The 14,851-nt window shown below is 41.3% G+C and overlaps 1 protein-coding gene across 8 annotated transcripts in view; it reads left to right on the top strand.

The window, feature by feature from the left end:
* Positions 1-14,851, top strand: part of MCOLN2 (mucolipin TRP cation channel 2) — a 31,179-nt gene that overhangs the window by 772 nt on the left and 15,556 nt on the right. For 4 of the 8 annotated variants that reach the window (XM_056355790.1, XM_056355786.1, XM_056355784.1 and 1 more), the window contains exons 2-11: positions 1,786-1,871; positions 2,726-2,885; positions 4,894-5,067; positions 8,656-8,800; positions 9,347-9,434; positions 9,584-9,680; positions 10,116-10,215; positions 11,756-11,871; positions 13,230-13,379; positions 14,703-14,804. In XM_056355790.1, coding sequence (XP_056211765.1) covers positions 1,804-1,871; positions 2,726-2,885; positions 4,894-5,067; positions 8,656-8,800; positions 9,347-9,434; positions 9,584-9,680; positions 10,116-10,215; positions 11,756-11,871; positions 13,230-13,379; positions 14,703-14,804 — 1,200 coding nt within the window. In that variant the 5' untranslated portion in view covers positions 1,786-1,803. The remainder of the gene's footprint in view (positions 1-1,785; positions 1,872-2,725; positions 2,886-4,893; positions 5,068-8,655; positions 8,801-9,346; positions 9,435-9,583; positions 9,681-10,115; positions 10,216-11,755; positions 11,872-13,229; positions 13,380-14,702; positions 14,805-14,851) is intronic. The other 4 variants (XM_056355782.1, XM_056355783.1, XM_056355789.1 and 1 more) reach the window with 2 other exon arrangements.

Genomic DNA, 14,851 nt, shown 5'->3' with positions numbered 1-14,851 from the left:
TCTGACGGACACTGTTAGTGTTGCTCCTCTACTGAATTGCTCATTTACCTTTTTTTTTTTTTTCTTTTTAAAAGCGGATCTATGCTCTGTGGCTTTTTAGCCACTTGATTCAATGGTGCTTTTTTCTGCTAGGTGAAGAGCTACGTATTGAAAGCGTATTTCCGAAGTAGGTAACTGTAAGTCGTAGTCATTGCTGTTGAAGCACATCTTTCTTCAATAGAACACTGAGCTTAAAGTGCCCCACTGCAACATGTTAGCCGAACAGTAGGTTTTCTTACCAGATACGGTATTGCAATGCAGTGGTGGCTATAGGAATGCAGCTTTTAGAATTGAATTAGTAACAATTACTATCTGTAACACACAACTCGATGACATTTAGATATGTATTTAAGCATGCATAGTAGCTCTGGTCTGCATTCACAAAACTTGCTTGTATCAGTGCTTTACAAAATGTGCTATGGAAACCTGTTGAGCAATGTTAATTACAGTGCAGTGTCTGAATCAAATTGCTCCGTTACTCTGTCTTGAGCTAGGTGCTTTGGATTATTTTTAGATGATTAGGCTAATAAGCAGTTGGTAGAGCTAGATGTTAGTAAATGTAGTAAGTCACCATTAATCACTGCGAGTTTTTTAGCTGCCTTAATACTTTGGTTGACATTTCTAGTTCTGCAGTTTTAATGTACTTTGTTCGGATGTTATTTTGAATCTATCCTGGAAGCAAATGGAGTGGAAAACAATTGCCATATCTCACCTATTGCCAAATGAATTATTTGTTAAATACTATACCAGAGAATGCCTGTTCTTTATTCGAAGACAAAGTCCAACAGTGATACAGGCTTGAATCTCTTCATCTTAAGTTGAAAAAGTATGTTGCTTTCCTTGGCTGAACTTCCTACTCACAGTTTCTACAGCTAATTAATAAAGGAAGCTAAAGACATCAGTGGAAATAATCCCTAGCCTGTAAAGTTAAAGTGAGGGTTGTGTAAAAGTGGAAGTATTGTTATTGTTCAGCATCAAGTTTTTAAAATAGCTGTAGGGGCTTGAAAGCCAACTTTGGAAAAAACCTCATCTTCTGTGAAATGTATTTGAATATCAAAGGAAACAGTGTTTGCTATAAAGTTTGGTTGATGTATTTATTAAGTTCTGTCAGTTCTGATGTGCTTTTATTAGAAGCTTAGGGGAGGGTTTTGCCCAGGTCCTGGAGTGGTTCTTGTGTCATACCTTCATGCTGTAAATACTGACCAGATCCAGGTTAAACCTGCTCCATTTCCTCTTTCTTTCCCACCTACTGCTATGACTTTTGCTTTGGGTTAGGTGCTGTTTGCTGTGTACCCACGAAAATGCTTCTGCCTGTTCAAGAGAAGCTGGTACAGGAGCAGTGTTGTCTTTGGGTGTCGGTGCGGGACTTAAGTACATATGTACCAGTTTCCTTAGACACTCACAGCTATATCATGTGCTTTTCTGTCAGAGGTCTTTAAATTTTTCAAAGTGTTTATATCTGAAACGTTATTAAAACTAGTTCAGTATGTTTTTAATGATAAATTTAAATAGGGATGTACTCTGCAGTTTGTTTTTCTTGAAACTGTCTCAAAATAAAAATCAGCCCACCACCTGTCATCTTCATGAATGATTGATTTAGGGCTGTATAATCAAGATAACCTTTGAACTCCTAATGTTAAAATAGAATACTTTTGTTGTTTTCTCACTTCCTCTTATGAGGAAACATCACAGCGTCTGTAGACTTTGCTGTGTTTTTTAACTCTCGTTTCTCTCCTTGTGAGACAGCTTGTTCTAGCAAATCAAATGTGCTTTGCAGTCTGCGCTTTGGGCTTAAATACCTGTATACTTCAGACAAGTGAGGACTCAAAGAAGTAAGAATGCATCTGAAAACTTGAAATCAAATGCTTTTGGTTTTGACCTTGAGAGAAAATGTTATCTTTTATAAAATTAAGAACATGGGGAGTAATTTTCTGGGTGGTAAATGGGGCTGATAATTGGCTAATGTAGCCAGTTTCAGATATGATTGCTCTACCTTAACACGTAGAGGGAGGGGAAAAAAATTACAAGTTTGGTTCTGATCTTAGTGTGAAGTAGGAAAGTTCTGATAATTATGGTACTGGAAAACAGGGTTGAAAAGATTAGGAGAAGGGGAAAGTTTTTCAATGTCCCGTTCAGTTGAGAGGGGGAAACTTAGAGTGATTTAAGATGCTTATAACAAAAGTCCTCTGTGCTTGTTCGTTGGATTTATACATGCCTAGATATTTAAATAAATAAATGCCTATGAGTTTAGCCCTTAAAGGTGTGTGTTCATAAAAGAAGCATGCTGTGAAGCCTGCTCTGGTTGCTCTGTCTTGAAGACACCTTTTCTCATGGTAGAATGTGGGTTATTCAGAGAAATGTGTTAACAGTGGCTCTATTTGAAATGCTTAGCAAGTCTACATGCCTTTCTTTCTTAAACCTATTAGCGTTACAGATCCTTTTATTTAATGCCTGTTTCCTGAGAAACAGTTGTGTAAGTGTTGTGTTTTGATCTAATGTGATTGAATGATTTTTATTTTTTTTAAATGATGTGATTTTAGGGAAATTTCTTGCATTTTGCTGTAAAACAAACAGAAGACTGTTACAGACCTTTTATGTCGTGTGGTGAGCAGAGGTGAAACTGCAATATGAGGAACTTGTCTGTCAAAGCATTCTGTTGATTTCTAATTAACGTTATTTATGGCAGAAATATGATGGCTCAGTCAGATTTAGATCTAAAAGAGGCGGCCCTGAAGGAGGATTTGAAGTTTTACTTCATGAACCCATGTGAAAAATACAGAGCAAGACATCAAATACCGTGGAAACTGGTTTTGCAGATTCTGAAGATACTTATGGTTACTACACAGGTAATCCTTCTTCTGTTTTTGCTCTTAGAAAGCATAGCAATAGTGTGCAGGAGGAGTGGGTCTGTAGTTCTGGGCCTTTGCCATCCCTGGATATTTGTTACTGACTTGAATGTCCCGCTTCATAAAGAAAAAATACTATGAAAGGCGTGTTGAGGGGGAAGAATAACATAAACTAAGTTACAAAAGCCTCCTGGGAGACTTTGGGGCAGCATTTTTCCAGGTATTTTGCTGGTTTTAAGGTCACATTTTAAAGCAAATTACTCTTCCCCCTAAATCCAACGCTGTCTTCAGGCTTGCTGTCACACCACTGCTCTGTGTTCTGCTTCCTGTTACATTCAGAGTTTATAGCTTCACTGGACTGTTTCAAAAGTGATATTTTTTTGAAATCTGGTCAGTAATGTGAAGAACATGTACTGTGGTCTCTGGTGATGGCTGGGCTACAGGAATGAGATGTGCCCCTTGCTTCTGTCATCAAATGATGAATTTCAAACAGTCGGTCCCTAGATAGGCAGAGGCAGAGGGTGTTTTTAAAGTGCATTGGTATCACAGTGCAGTTGGTTATTTTACAGTCCGCTAAGAAATGGTGACTGGAGGTTGAGGGGAGCGAAGTGGGACACTTCTGAAAGTAGAAATTGCTCTTCTGGACCTTTGAGATGTAGGACTGACATCTGACAGTCTGCAAACAGCTCCTAAAAACAGACTTGCAGGTTCCAGGTTTGTGTTTGACTCGCCCTCTAGAATGAAGGTGGCTTAGGTGTGCCTGCGGGGTGTTGGCAGCTCCCGCTCTTCCTCTCCTGGCTTCTGCAGCTGGTGCTGGGGCTGTGCCATGCTGGTGTCCTGCTGGGGCTCTGGCTGCAGGCACAAGCAGGATGCCGTGGTCGGGCTCTCTGGGCCAGACTAGCTAAAATAAGCTATTTACACTAGTGCTGGCACCATTGCGACCCATGGTGACAGGGCTGCTGAGAACAGGGAGTGTATTAAAGTGGAGGTGGGGAAGGAGGCAGCGGGCAGCATAAGCTATGAAGAAAGGGTGCCCCATCTCCAAGCAATTCTTTCTGGATCAAAAGATGATGTATTCCAGTGAAGGGGAAAAAATAGGTGTGCTTTCCAGTTTTCATTGTTTTGAATGAAGGAATTTAGATGTTAGTGGAGCTTCCTTTTTGCTTTGAGAGGTTTCTAAGTTTACATTTCTTTTGCTTGTAGTTTCTCACTCTTGCTTCTTCCCTACTTCTGCTGGTTACTTGCGGCGCTTGGAAGCTCCGTGCAGTAATGGGACAGTTTCACGTTTGCTGTTAGTAAGTAGTTTAAACCTAGGCTGAAGGATTAGCTATTTGGTGCTTGGGATATCTTCCTGCTACTAGTGAAGAAACTCTTGCTGCTTGAGTCTCTAGCTTCTAGGCTCCATTTATACATTTTCCTTAGTGCTGGTGGGAAATGGGAGCATCCAAACAGTAGGGCAACACAAATCCTGAGTAGTAACTCTGCTGGGCTGCTGCTTATTACAGCCTCCTTAACCAGCACCTGGGTCAGGCAGGTGATGCTTTTTGTTTCTGTGGGGTCCCACATAGGTTTGCTCTAATCCTGTGCTGTGTCAGGGGTAGGAAGAAGGTGCAGGAATTTGTCCCATAGCAAAGCAGGGCATTTCTGGGGTAGCAGGCTGTGCTGTCAGGTTAGCTTTTCTGCCATTTGCATCCTCAACAAAAGTTCTGGCAAATCCCAGTTAGAGTTGTTGGTCCAGGATGTGTGAAAGGTGGCAGTGATCTAGCTGGCTGTTCAGTTGCTGCCTGTAATTTTTGGAATTGGTAGGAGACTTAGATTTCTGTTTCCCTTGCCCTGCATGTGGTGACCTTGACTTTAGTAGTCTTATGGCATTAGTCAACAGATTCTTTGCTCCTGTTGTAGCAGGGTTATAGTCACAGGCACTTAAAGTCAAAGCTGTTCCCAAAATGTTGCTGCTTGACTGGTGTTCACAATTCAAATTTGGTTGTGTTTTTTTTTTTCTTGTCAGCTTATTTTTTTTGGTTTGAGTAACCAGTTGGTGGTCTCATTCAAAGAGGAAAACACTGTTGCTTTTAAACACCTATTCCTGAAAGGCTATTCTGGAGTTGATGAAGATGACTACAGCTGCAGTATATATACACAACAGGATGCTTATGATAGCATTTTTTATGTTATTAATCAGGTAAGTGTGTGTGTTTACAGCTGTAGCTTTGGCTTTGACACTGTTCATCGTAAGCTTCTGCTAAGGCTCTGGGTTTCTGTCTCCATTCTTGGATTTCAGTTTTGATATTTCAGCAAATCACTGTAGGTGGGGTGTCCTGAAGTTTGTTGTTGTCTGTGTTTTTGTCTCTTGGAGAAGAATACAAACCAAAATTTTACTCGGGTAGTGTGTAGTACTGAAAGCCAGCAAGTTTGAAAATCGGTCATCTTGCATGAACTGGAACCTTTGTTTAGGTCTTACTTTGAAGAGCTATGGACCTGAACATACCTATGCATGGTATTTAAAAATATTTTGCTTACAGCTATACTGAGTTGCAGCATTGTAGTGAGTGCCAGAGGCTTCAAAATGGGGACTATCATACATCCAGGAGTGTAGGGGCACTTGCCTTGGTTAGGGGGGTGGTATTTTAAAGAACAGGTTCCTTTTTACAATCATGGGAAGAAAGTGAATAAGCCTAGGATGAAAATTCAGTAAGCATTTTTGTGTCTAATATTGATATATTGAAAGTCACGAGATGACAGTGTGTGTGTAAAATGAAACATCTCTTGTGTTTGTGGATGCCGATAAGCCCAGAAACAATTCATGCTGGATGAATGGAAAGTGGCTTTAAATCACCTTTTGTTTTCCTTGGGAACTGTTAAACTCCGTTTAAACTCTGGCAGTTGGTTTAAAGCAGTTTTGCTGCTGTCAGTCAGGCGTGGTGTGAAGGCTATATCTCCTTCCTAAACATGCACCCACCTGCGGCTGCTCCTGCTCTGCCATCTCCTCTAAGCTACAGCAGAGCCATCCACAGATCAAACCATCAGCTGTCTCCGCTGTGCGGGACATGGCCAAGACTCGGTCCTGGTATGTTAAATAAGCGTTGAAGTAGTCTTCTCAGCCTTGCTTTGACCTCTCAATATTGCCACTATTTCTGCTATAAACTATGTTTGTTTTTTTTCTTCTTCTTCCTTGCTTGCTTTGTCTCACTCTCCTTCTTTTGTAGGCACTAAGGCTGAGGTGAAGTCCAGATAGAAGACAGTAGAGAAATAATAGCTTTATATCATCAAGAATGAGCCAATGTGTGATACAGGCATCAGAAAAAGGTCTCTTCATAAAATGTCTATGTTTTATAAATGTAGACATATCCTTTAAGGAGATTAAACTTGTGTAATCTGGGTTCTTTAGTGTCATATGGAGTTCCTGAGGCTTTTCATCATATGTAAGACTTCAAAAAGTGTGCCTCCAGGTGAACATTATGGTGTTGCTTTTTTTTTCTGTTTTTTTTTTAAATTATTTTCAAGGATGCTCTCTAGGAAGAGCCAAACCAGGTGATCCTAAGCTAAAAGTAAGGCTTTTTTATTTTGAGCTGGGCAGCTAGAAGCCGTAGGTTTTGGTGTTTTGCGTTTTAGTTTAAACTGTGCAGCTGGGAGGTGGGGCGAGCAGAAGGTTATGATGTTGTGTAAGGTGGTAATAGGGCACAGCAAAGCAGAGTTGTTAAAAAAAAAAATAAATTTTAGGCTTAGTGTAATGTACCACTGGGATATTTTCACTCTTTGGGGAAAATACCCTACCAACAAGCAAATAAAAACACCCTACAAAAACCCAAACAAACATACTTTTCCACTTTGAAGAGTGTGCAGCTCTTCCTTGCTCCTTTCCTGGGTCCAATTTGGGAAGTTTCTACTGCGAAGAAGCTGTGTGGAGTTGTTACACTTGTAACCTGCCCTGCAGCAGTGCCTGTGGGACTGGGATGTTCTGCTGGCTGCTCTGTGTCTGAGGCTGCTTAGAAATGTATAAATGGAAATTTTGCTTTTACTGCTGCATAGTATTGCTTGAAAGCGGCCTGTGAGCAGCCCAGAGCCACGTGTTGTGCTGTCAGTCAGGCAGAGCCCGAAAGAGCATGTGGATGGAGCAACAGCTGTTGGGTGCAGTGATCTGGAGGTGTCCTCAGAGTGGAGTGGTGACTGTTCCCACTCACTCGACCTGCCTTAGTTAGACTTGGCTTCCTTAGTTTACTCTGAGTTGAAGATAACGTTCTGATGGTACAGAGGCTGTGCTTTTCTCCAGGGCTGTCTAAACTTGTTGCAAGCTCAGCTGTGAAGACTAGTAGTGACACTGTGAGGCAGAGCTTTGGGTGGAAACATGGTAGTTCCTTTTGGATGTGGAGCATGTGGTTATTAATGACTGCTGGGATTTTGTACCCCGCAAGATGAGCTAGTGGCTGTAATGCCCATAGGAAGGAGGAAATAAGATGACACGGAATGGTGCATAATAACAAAATCTATGTTTAAGGGAAAAAGGGTTTAATCTATATCAAAGTCAGCTGGATAGTTAAGGCATGGGAAACTTTCTCTGACCTCCCATGTTTATTTATATTGGGTCTCTTGGGAAGCTAGATGCTTCCCTCGGAGCAGACCAGTGCTGTGCACTGCCCTGAGCCCTTTCACTAGGTGAGGTATTGATGACATCTGAAGAATATCTAGATGCTTATGCCTTCTTCCTCAAAGGGCCATGGGTCTGGCTGGCTGCTCTTGGACGATGTTAGCTGGTGCAAAGCTGAGCTGTCAGGCAGCTGCCTGCATGGTTAGTCCTTGATTGCTCAGCTGTTCAGGAGCCAGGAACCACAGGGAGAGCTGTGCCCCAGGGTTTGCCTTGCTTGTGCAGGGCTGCAAGGTGTGACTCCAGGGATCAGAGGATCTGTCTTGCTTCCAGCAGACACCAAGGACGTGTGGAAGGCAAGCTGGGGGAGGACTGGCCTTGAATGGAGTTCTTCAGTGGTGCTCAGGGCTGATCCATGCGTGGACAGTGCTTGGCTTGGCATAGCTTTAGTCACTTCCACTTCTAGTCCTTGTTTTCAAGCTTATCTTACGGCACAAGTCACCTTCTTTGTATGTGTTTAGAGTAAGTGGAAAAAGAAAGCAAGTTTCTCACAGGTGTGTTTGCCGTTGCTTTGGTGCTTGTGTAAAGCAGGTGGGTTAAATTACTTCTGGAGGCTGCTCAAGCTCTGTGTATGTTCCTTGGTCGCTGGTTATATAGCGGACGCATGGCTTTCCTCTTCTGTAGTTGCACAGGGAACAGCTTCGGGTTTGCTGTGGGGGTGGATTTGATAAGAACTGTGATTTGGATTGTATGTAAAGCAATCAACTGTCAAGTGATGTGAAAACTAACGCCTTCATGAGGTGAACACATGAGATATCCCTGGAGTGTGTATGGTTAGTAGCAATAAATACAGCATTGAAGTTGCTGCCAGGCATCTAATTAAAAGCTGTCTGCTGGCTTGCTGGCTGGCACATGGGTAATCGTTTGCAGGCAGCCCAGTAGGTATGGGGCTGCCAGCCACTGTGTCACCAGGATGCAAATCACTAATAATTAGTGTCCAGCAGCCCTCTTAGCTTCCCATGAGATACCCACTCTCAGTTTACAGACTTTATGTGGAAATAAATGGGGGTTTTTGTTTTTTTAAATGTAAAAAGCAATATTGATGTGCATAACTCTGAGATTGCAAGTTACTATCTAATGCAAAAAAAGATGACTCTAACTTCTGCTTCTGTTTTGTTTTTAAACTAGTACAAGCAATTAAAGAACATATCCCTGGGGACGCTTGGTTATGAACATGATGGATCGGGTTTAAAAATCTGTAAACAACAGTATAAGAAAAGCACAATGCTTCATTCCAATGATACGCTGAACATAGATGTTTCTACTGAAACAGGTATGGTACTGTTGTATTAAAAAATGTCTTGCTATGGAGTACTACTATTCTAATGCTAAATCAGTAAAGCTTAAAACCAATAGCTTTGTGTGGCAATAGCAGGGATGTTACCATGCCTCCTGCCTGTTTCCTCCTTGGTGTTTAGTACCTGCCCAGAAATGACAGCTGTCGTTCCTAAACTATAGGAAGATGTCATTAGCAGGTTGTTCTGTTTGGTTGATGATTTTTTTTTGGGGGGGGGGGATTTTTTTCACACACACACACCCCACACCCCAAAGTTCAGGTACAGAATCTGGGGTGCTGGTCGGTCTGTACCTTCAGCGGGTGGGTGCCCTTACCGCCTCTTGGAGCTGTCTTGGCTGCCAGCTACTCTGGAGTAAGTACATGAACCTGCTTCTGATCCCACTGGCTGGATCTCTGTATGGATAGGCTTGCTCAGAATTAACATTTTGCCTGATTAGGACTCGTTGTCTGTTTTCTAGTTAAGTCAGTTTTATGCTGTTTCCTAAGTTTTTAAGATTACAGCTTTTCCTCTTCTCTCTCCAGAATGTATCTTTTTAAAGCCACAGGAGCTAGCCAGTAAGAAGGCTGAACAGAAGCTGAACTCCTCTTTTTTCAATCTTGAATTTTACAGGTAAAGTGGGGTGGGGGGAATTTTTTTTTTATTTCAACTTGTCCTTTCATATATATTATATGATGGATTCTGATTCATGCAGTTGGTGTATGTGTGTATCTTTTTTTGTGTGTATTTAAATATACTTACGTGCTTTTTAAAACATGCAGGCTTATACAGGTTGAAATCTCCTTCAAGCTGAAAGGCATTGCTCTACAGACAATCCATGCCCGTGAATTGCCTGACTGCTATGCATTTCAAAATACTGTAAGTGAATATGGTGTTATGGCACTTCCAATGCTCTATGTATAATAAAAGCTTAAGCTAAGGGGTAGGTATCGTCCTTGTATCTAGACAGCAAGAGAGAAGCAGCTGAGCATGTCCTGGCCCTTACTCCTCCTTCCCAAAGGCTTCTGAAATGGTGTTGCCACTGCACAATGTTTTGTGGTATTCCAGCTGGTAACTTCATAACCTGAGAAAGGAATAAGTATTATTCTTCTAAAGGTTAAACTTGAAGCTTGGCCTCTTGGAATACTGCTTTTTATGCAGTATGGGTCACATCCGCAAGTTATGTCTACGCCACCATTTAGGGTGACAGTGTTCTTAAAGCTTACCTGACTAACAAATATTGCAGTTAGCAGGATTTGTTTTCTGGAATGAAATTTTGCTACTTCTGTTTCTGATATACTTCTGTGTTCCCAGATAACTTTCAATAATAGAGCTCAGAGTGGAAAAATGAAAATCTATTTTGATAGTGACACTGATATTCAAGAGTGCAAGGACTGGCACATATTTAGCTCTGGTAAGTATGGCACATGTGTGGTTGCGTGATAAGTGTTGGGCAACTCCCATCGCTTCCCCTGCTCTATAACAGTTTGTCCAGCAAGATATTCCCCATTCTGTCCTTCCCTTTCCCGCCCTTAAAACAAGACAAAAACCCCCACCAAAACCCCTTGCCTGATGCAACTCATTACCTCTTTGTAATTAAGAGCTGCGAAATAATTCCTTTTCATGAGGGTATCGAAATGAGGTGACATGGGCATCTCTGTATTAGTGCTCTGTGTTAGCAGCAAGCTGTACCTGGAAGGAGGGTGAATGTTTCTTCTATAGATTTTAATTTTTCTGCTGCTCTGAGATCACTGAAACAATTTTAATGCACTAACAATGGTAAATCCTAACTCAAACCTTCTACAGCTTTCAGTTTTTTGTTGTGTTGGGTTTTTTTCTCCTCTAATTGAAGTGTACTATTTCTGGAAGTAGAGATTTTTTTTTTTTAACCACTGCTGCTAGATTTAATGATGTGCATGAACAAAGGGTGGCATCTGCCTTGTATTTCTAGTGTTAAGGCTTGGTCTGATAGCTAAGGAATATATGCTAAAAGCCCCTTCAGAGCAATAGTAGCTATGACTGAGCACTGTGCAACTGCTTCTCCCATGCGTTGACTTGCTGTAAAGGACTGTGGTGAAATAATGTTTTCACTGTGCTATATAGGATCTTGATTAGCAAATATGTCAACTGGCTTGCCTTTTGCCTGGGCAAAGCCAGCTTTTCTCTGATAATACCACGGAGTACTGATACTAAAGGGGTCTCTTAGAGCACACTCTGAATAACCATGAAGTGTTAAGGCTTGTGTCTATGTATAACTTCTTGTGGCTGTCTTTCAACTAGCTGTTCTTGAGTAATTTATTTTGCATGTAATAACCAGTTGAGGGAGCGTGCATAATTCTTTAATAAAGGTAAGGTGAAGTGCTATTGCAACAGTTAAAAATAGGTGTTTGCCTATTTCATATAGTTAATACCTATGTTGTGAAAAAGGTAGGGACAATTGAGAGGAGTAAGCAAAGGAAAACACCTGATTTGGGTTCACATAATGGCTTCTAAACCATTGGATGAAAAGAATATAGTATAGAAAGTCATACAAGTTTCTGATTGCCAGTGAGGGCATAAGAAATAAGGCAGGATCTTTTGGTTTGGTTGGTTTTTTTAACTTGGTGTTGATATGGGCCAAAGTCTGTGTTTCTCTTACCCTCTGCAGTCATAACACTGTTTGAGCACAGACGGACAGGTAAACAGTGGAAAAGGGGGTCACCTGTATTAATACACCCATTTGGGGTTTATTTTGAAGAAAGTGAACATGCTTTTCACTCTTGTGGCCCAATTTCCATAGCTGTTTTCATGGAATTCTCTGGTCTGTTAAGCTCAAGGTATGCTTGCAGGAAGAATATTTCTTAACCCATCTATTTATGGGTTGAGAGTGTTTAAATGCTAAATATCTTGTAGCAATTTGTGCTGAGAGAGATGTGAAAAGACTAACTCTACATCCTTTCCTTGACTCTTTACAGTTCTGCAGAAGAACACTCAATATATTCTAGTCTTTGATGGGTTTGTCATTTTAAGTTGTTCTGCTTCTCTCATTCTCTGCACACGATCCATCGTTCTTGCCTTGAGACTACAAAAGGTAAGGACAGTGCTGGCAATCTCAATGCTTGCTTTGTCTCTGTCTTGTTTGTCACTAGTCTTGTGAAATGACATGTTCTGAAACATTGAGTAGTAAAATCTGTTGCAGGAGATTGCTGACTTCCTATTATAGCTATCTCTGGAAAGGATGTGTAGATGTCTATGAAGTGTTTCTAGCTGTTCGTGTAGTGCTGTAAGTGAGAAAGAATTTCATTATGCCTCTCAATGGAAAAAGGAGACTTTTCTTTGTCCAGGATTTTATGCAAAAAAAGACTTCTGAGTCTTTGGACTGCTAACAGCCAACACACCTTGTACCTTCAAAACATGAATTCTTCCTTCCCTGGTTTCAGAGTAGAATTCCCATAGAGGTCTGGACATAAACTAATGCCATCTAAACATCCCTCAAAGCCAGCTCTAACTGGAGAAAATGTAAAGTATGGCATAGAGTCTAACTGGCTGGGGTTTTTTTGGTCTTTCTGGGGCTGGAAGTACCCTCTTTCAGTTCTTCTTTCCTTCTCCTGCCGCAATCCCTGATCACAGTCTGCTGTCACCTTCCCTGCTCACCCTCATTGGTGGCCTGAGACTAGCCCTGTCCAACTTCATCTAAAGCTGCTTGCAGAGCTTCATGTGAGCAGAGTCAGCTCTTCTGGTCCAAATACTGATGCAGAAAAAACAGCGAGGCTCTGAGATGTGATGGCTTTATAACCATTAATTGACACAAACTTTGCAAGCGCACAGCTTATGAGAGAAGAGCGTGGGGTAGGTGGGATATGGAAGTACAGGTACTTGCTGATCTTGTTCAATATATCCTTTTGGTAGCTTGTAAACAAGACAAGGGTGAGGAGGACACAATTCAGCAAAGGCATTGTTAAACTCCTGTCAGGAATAGGGACATCAGCATTTATTCATGAGCAAAAAGAGCAAGTGAAAGCAGGTAGGCAGTGTTGGGAGTGAGATGTGCTATTGTCTGCCCTCTTGGAAGTGAGCGCTCTCACCTTAGAGTAGTATTTGAGTTATTAATTTTCTTTCACTCCTTCAGTTGGGTGGCTTTGCTCTGTTGGAGGTGGATAGAAACTTTTGTGAAGGGTGTTAAAAAGGGGCTGACAGGTCATGGTTAGGCTAGTAGGGATTGGCTATGAAGTTAGCTCTTCTGTGGGAAGCTGGCTTTCACTGGCCTAAACCAATCTTAATTTTCTTCTTATTTCTGTTGCTATTGAGTGGGTTTTAATCTAGTATTCTGATGAATACTATAGGAAAAGGGGGTATGTGAAACTTAAGCACTGCTGCACTACTGGAGCATCTGTACATAATTTTCATCTAAGGTGACCTGTAACTAAACACCTAAATATTTGTCTATAGAGATTTGTGAACTTCTTCTTGGAGAAATATAAGCGTCATGTCTGTCACGCTGATCGCCTGGAGTTCATAAATGGGTGGTATGTCCTGGTAATTATCAGTGATGTGATGACAATCATTGGGTCGATCCTAAAAATGGAAATAAAAGCCAAGGTGAGTGTTTAATACTTCAGATAAAATACTAGTCTTGTTGCAACCAAGTGTAATGTGTTTAAACTTGGACAAATAACAAGAAGACTAGTAACTATGATAGCTCATTTTTTACTTTTGCTGGTTCTTACTACTTCAGTTCCTAGTGCTAGGTTGACTAATAAGTGGTTTCAGTCCCTTTTCCCCAAAGGCTTTCAGTAAGACCGTGTAAGCAATTCAAACATCTTACTTCCACAGTGCTAAGACACCTAATCCCTGGTATAGGACCTGGGTTGTGTGTGGTTTTTTTTTTGTTAGGAGCTGTCTAACAACAACTTGGGTTGTTACAGCTTCTTACAGAAATGGTACGTTGTACAAAGGCACCAAGAGTCATCTCCTTGGATAAAACAGGGGTCTTGATGGCTCTCTGAGCTACAGGCACAGTGTCACCTGCTAGTCCTTGACCTCCCCGTCTGGGCTTGATGAAATCAATATGCTTTGTCCAGCTGGCAACTCTTCAGGGGGATTTTGGAGTTAGGTTTTTTGGTTGTGGTTTTTTTTTAATTGTTTAAATAGAGCATTATGTCAACAATTCATGTGTTCACTAAACTTTGTGTTCTGGGAAAAACAGGGTCAGTAGTGTGCTGCTCCTGCCTTGTGTGCTAAGGCTCAAAGGGCAGATGCCCAGAGTGGCCTTCAGGGGAGGCACCTGAGAACCTCCAGCTGCATGGTGAGGTGGGGGGATGAGGGTAGGAAATCTTGAGCTAGATGGGTATCTCATGCTTATTGCAACCAGTTCTAGCTTTCTGAAGTAAAATGCAAGTAGAATTGGTTATAAACTTCACTGGTAGTAAAAATGATGTTTGGGCTCCAAAGAGCTGCCAGCCTGTTGCATTCAGAGATGTAAACACATGTAGCATGGAAAGAGCTGTAGTCCTGAGGCTTACTTTTTCATTTAAATAAAGGCTCATGCTTTTCTAAATAGTGAATGAGAGCTTGCTTGCTTAATGATTGCATATATTAACCTAATTTAAACAAAAACTTGGAGGTATTCAGTCTAATTCTAAAACTGTTGCAACCAAAGTAAGGTCTTTAGTTGCTCCAGACTTCGTGCAAAACTTCAAGAATATCAGCGTAGATATGCTTTCATTTGCAGCACTATTGCTTATGAGCGATCTCAGTAAATAACTGCTGTTCACTTTGGTCTGATTTTTGTGATGTAGCAACATCCCTTCACTATTGGCTTGCCCTGCTTTGTTTGTTTGAGCTGCTGGAACTTGAATAGCTGTCAAGTTGGCATACCTACTGCTTTGTAACTTGACCACCTGCTCTGTTTGGATCCCTCAGAACCTCACAAGTTACGATGTCTGCAGCATTTTACTTGGAACATCAACTTTGTTTGTCTGGGTTGGAGTCATCAGATACCTGGGATATTTTCAAACCTACAATGTAAGGCAGGAGTCAAATATTTAACGATTAAAGCATATATTTGTCTG

The sequence above is a fragment of the Falco biarmicus genome, chromosome 11, assembly GCF_023638135.1.
Source record: "Falco biarmicus isolate bFalBia1 chromosome 11, bFalBia1.pri, whole genome shotgun sequence".
Lineage (NCBI taxonomy): Eukaryota > Metazoa > Chordata > Aves > Falconiformes > Falconidae > Falco > Falco biarmicus.
This window is presented reverse-complemented; position numbering and strand designations above follow the sequence as displayed.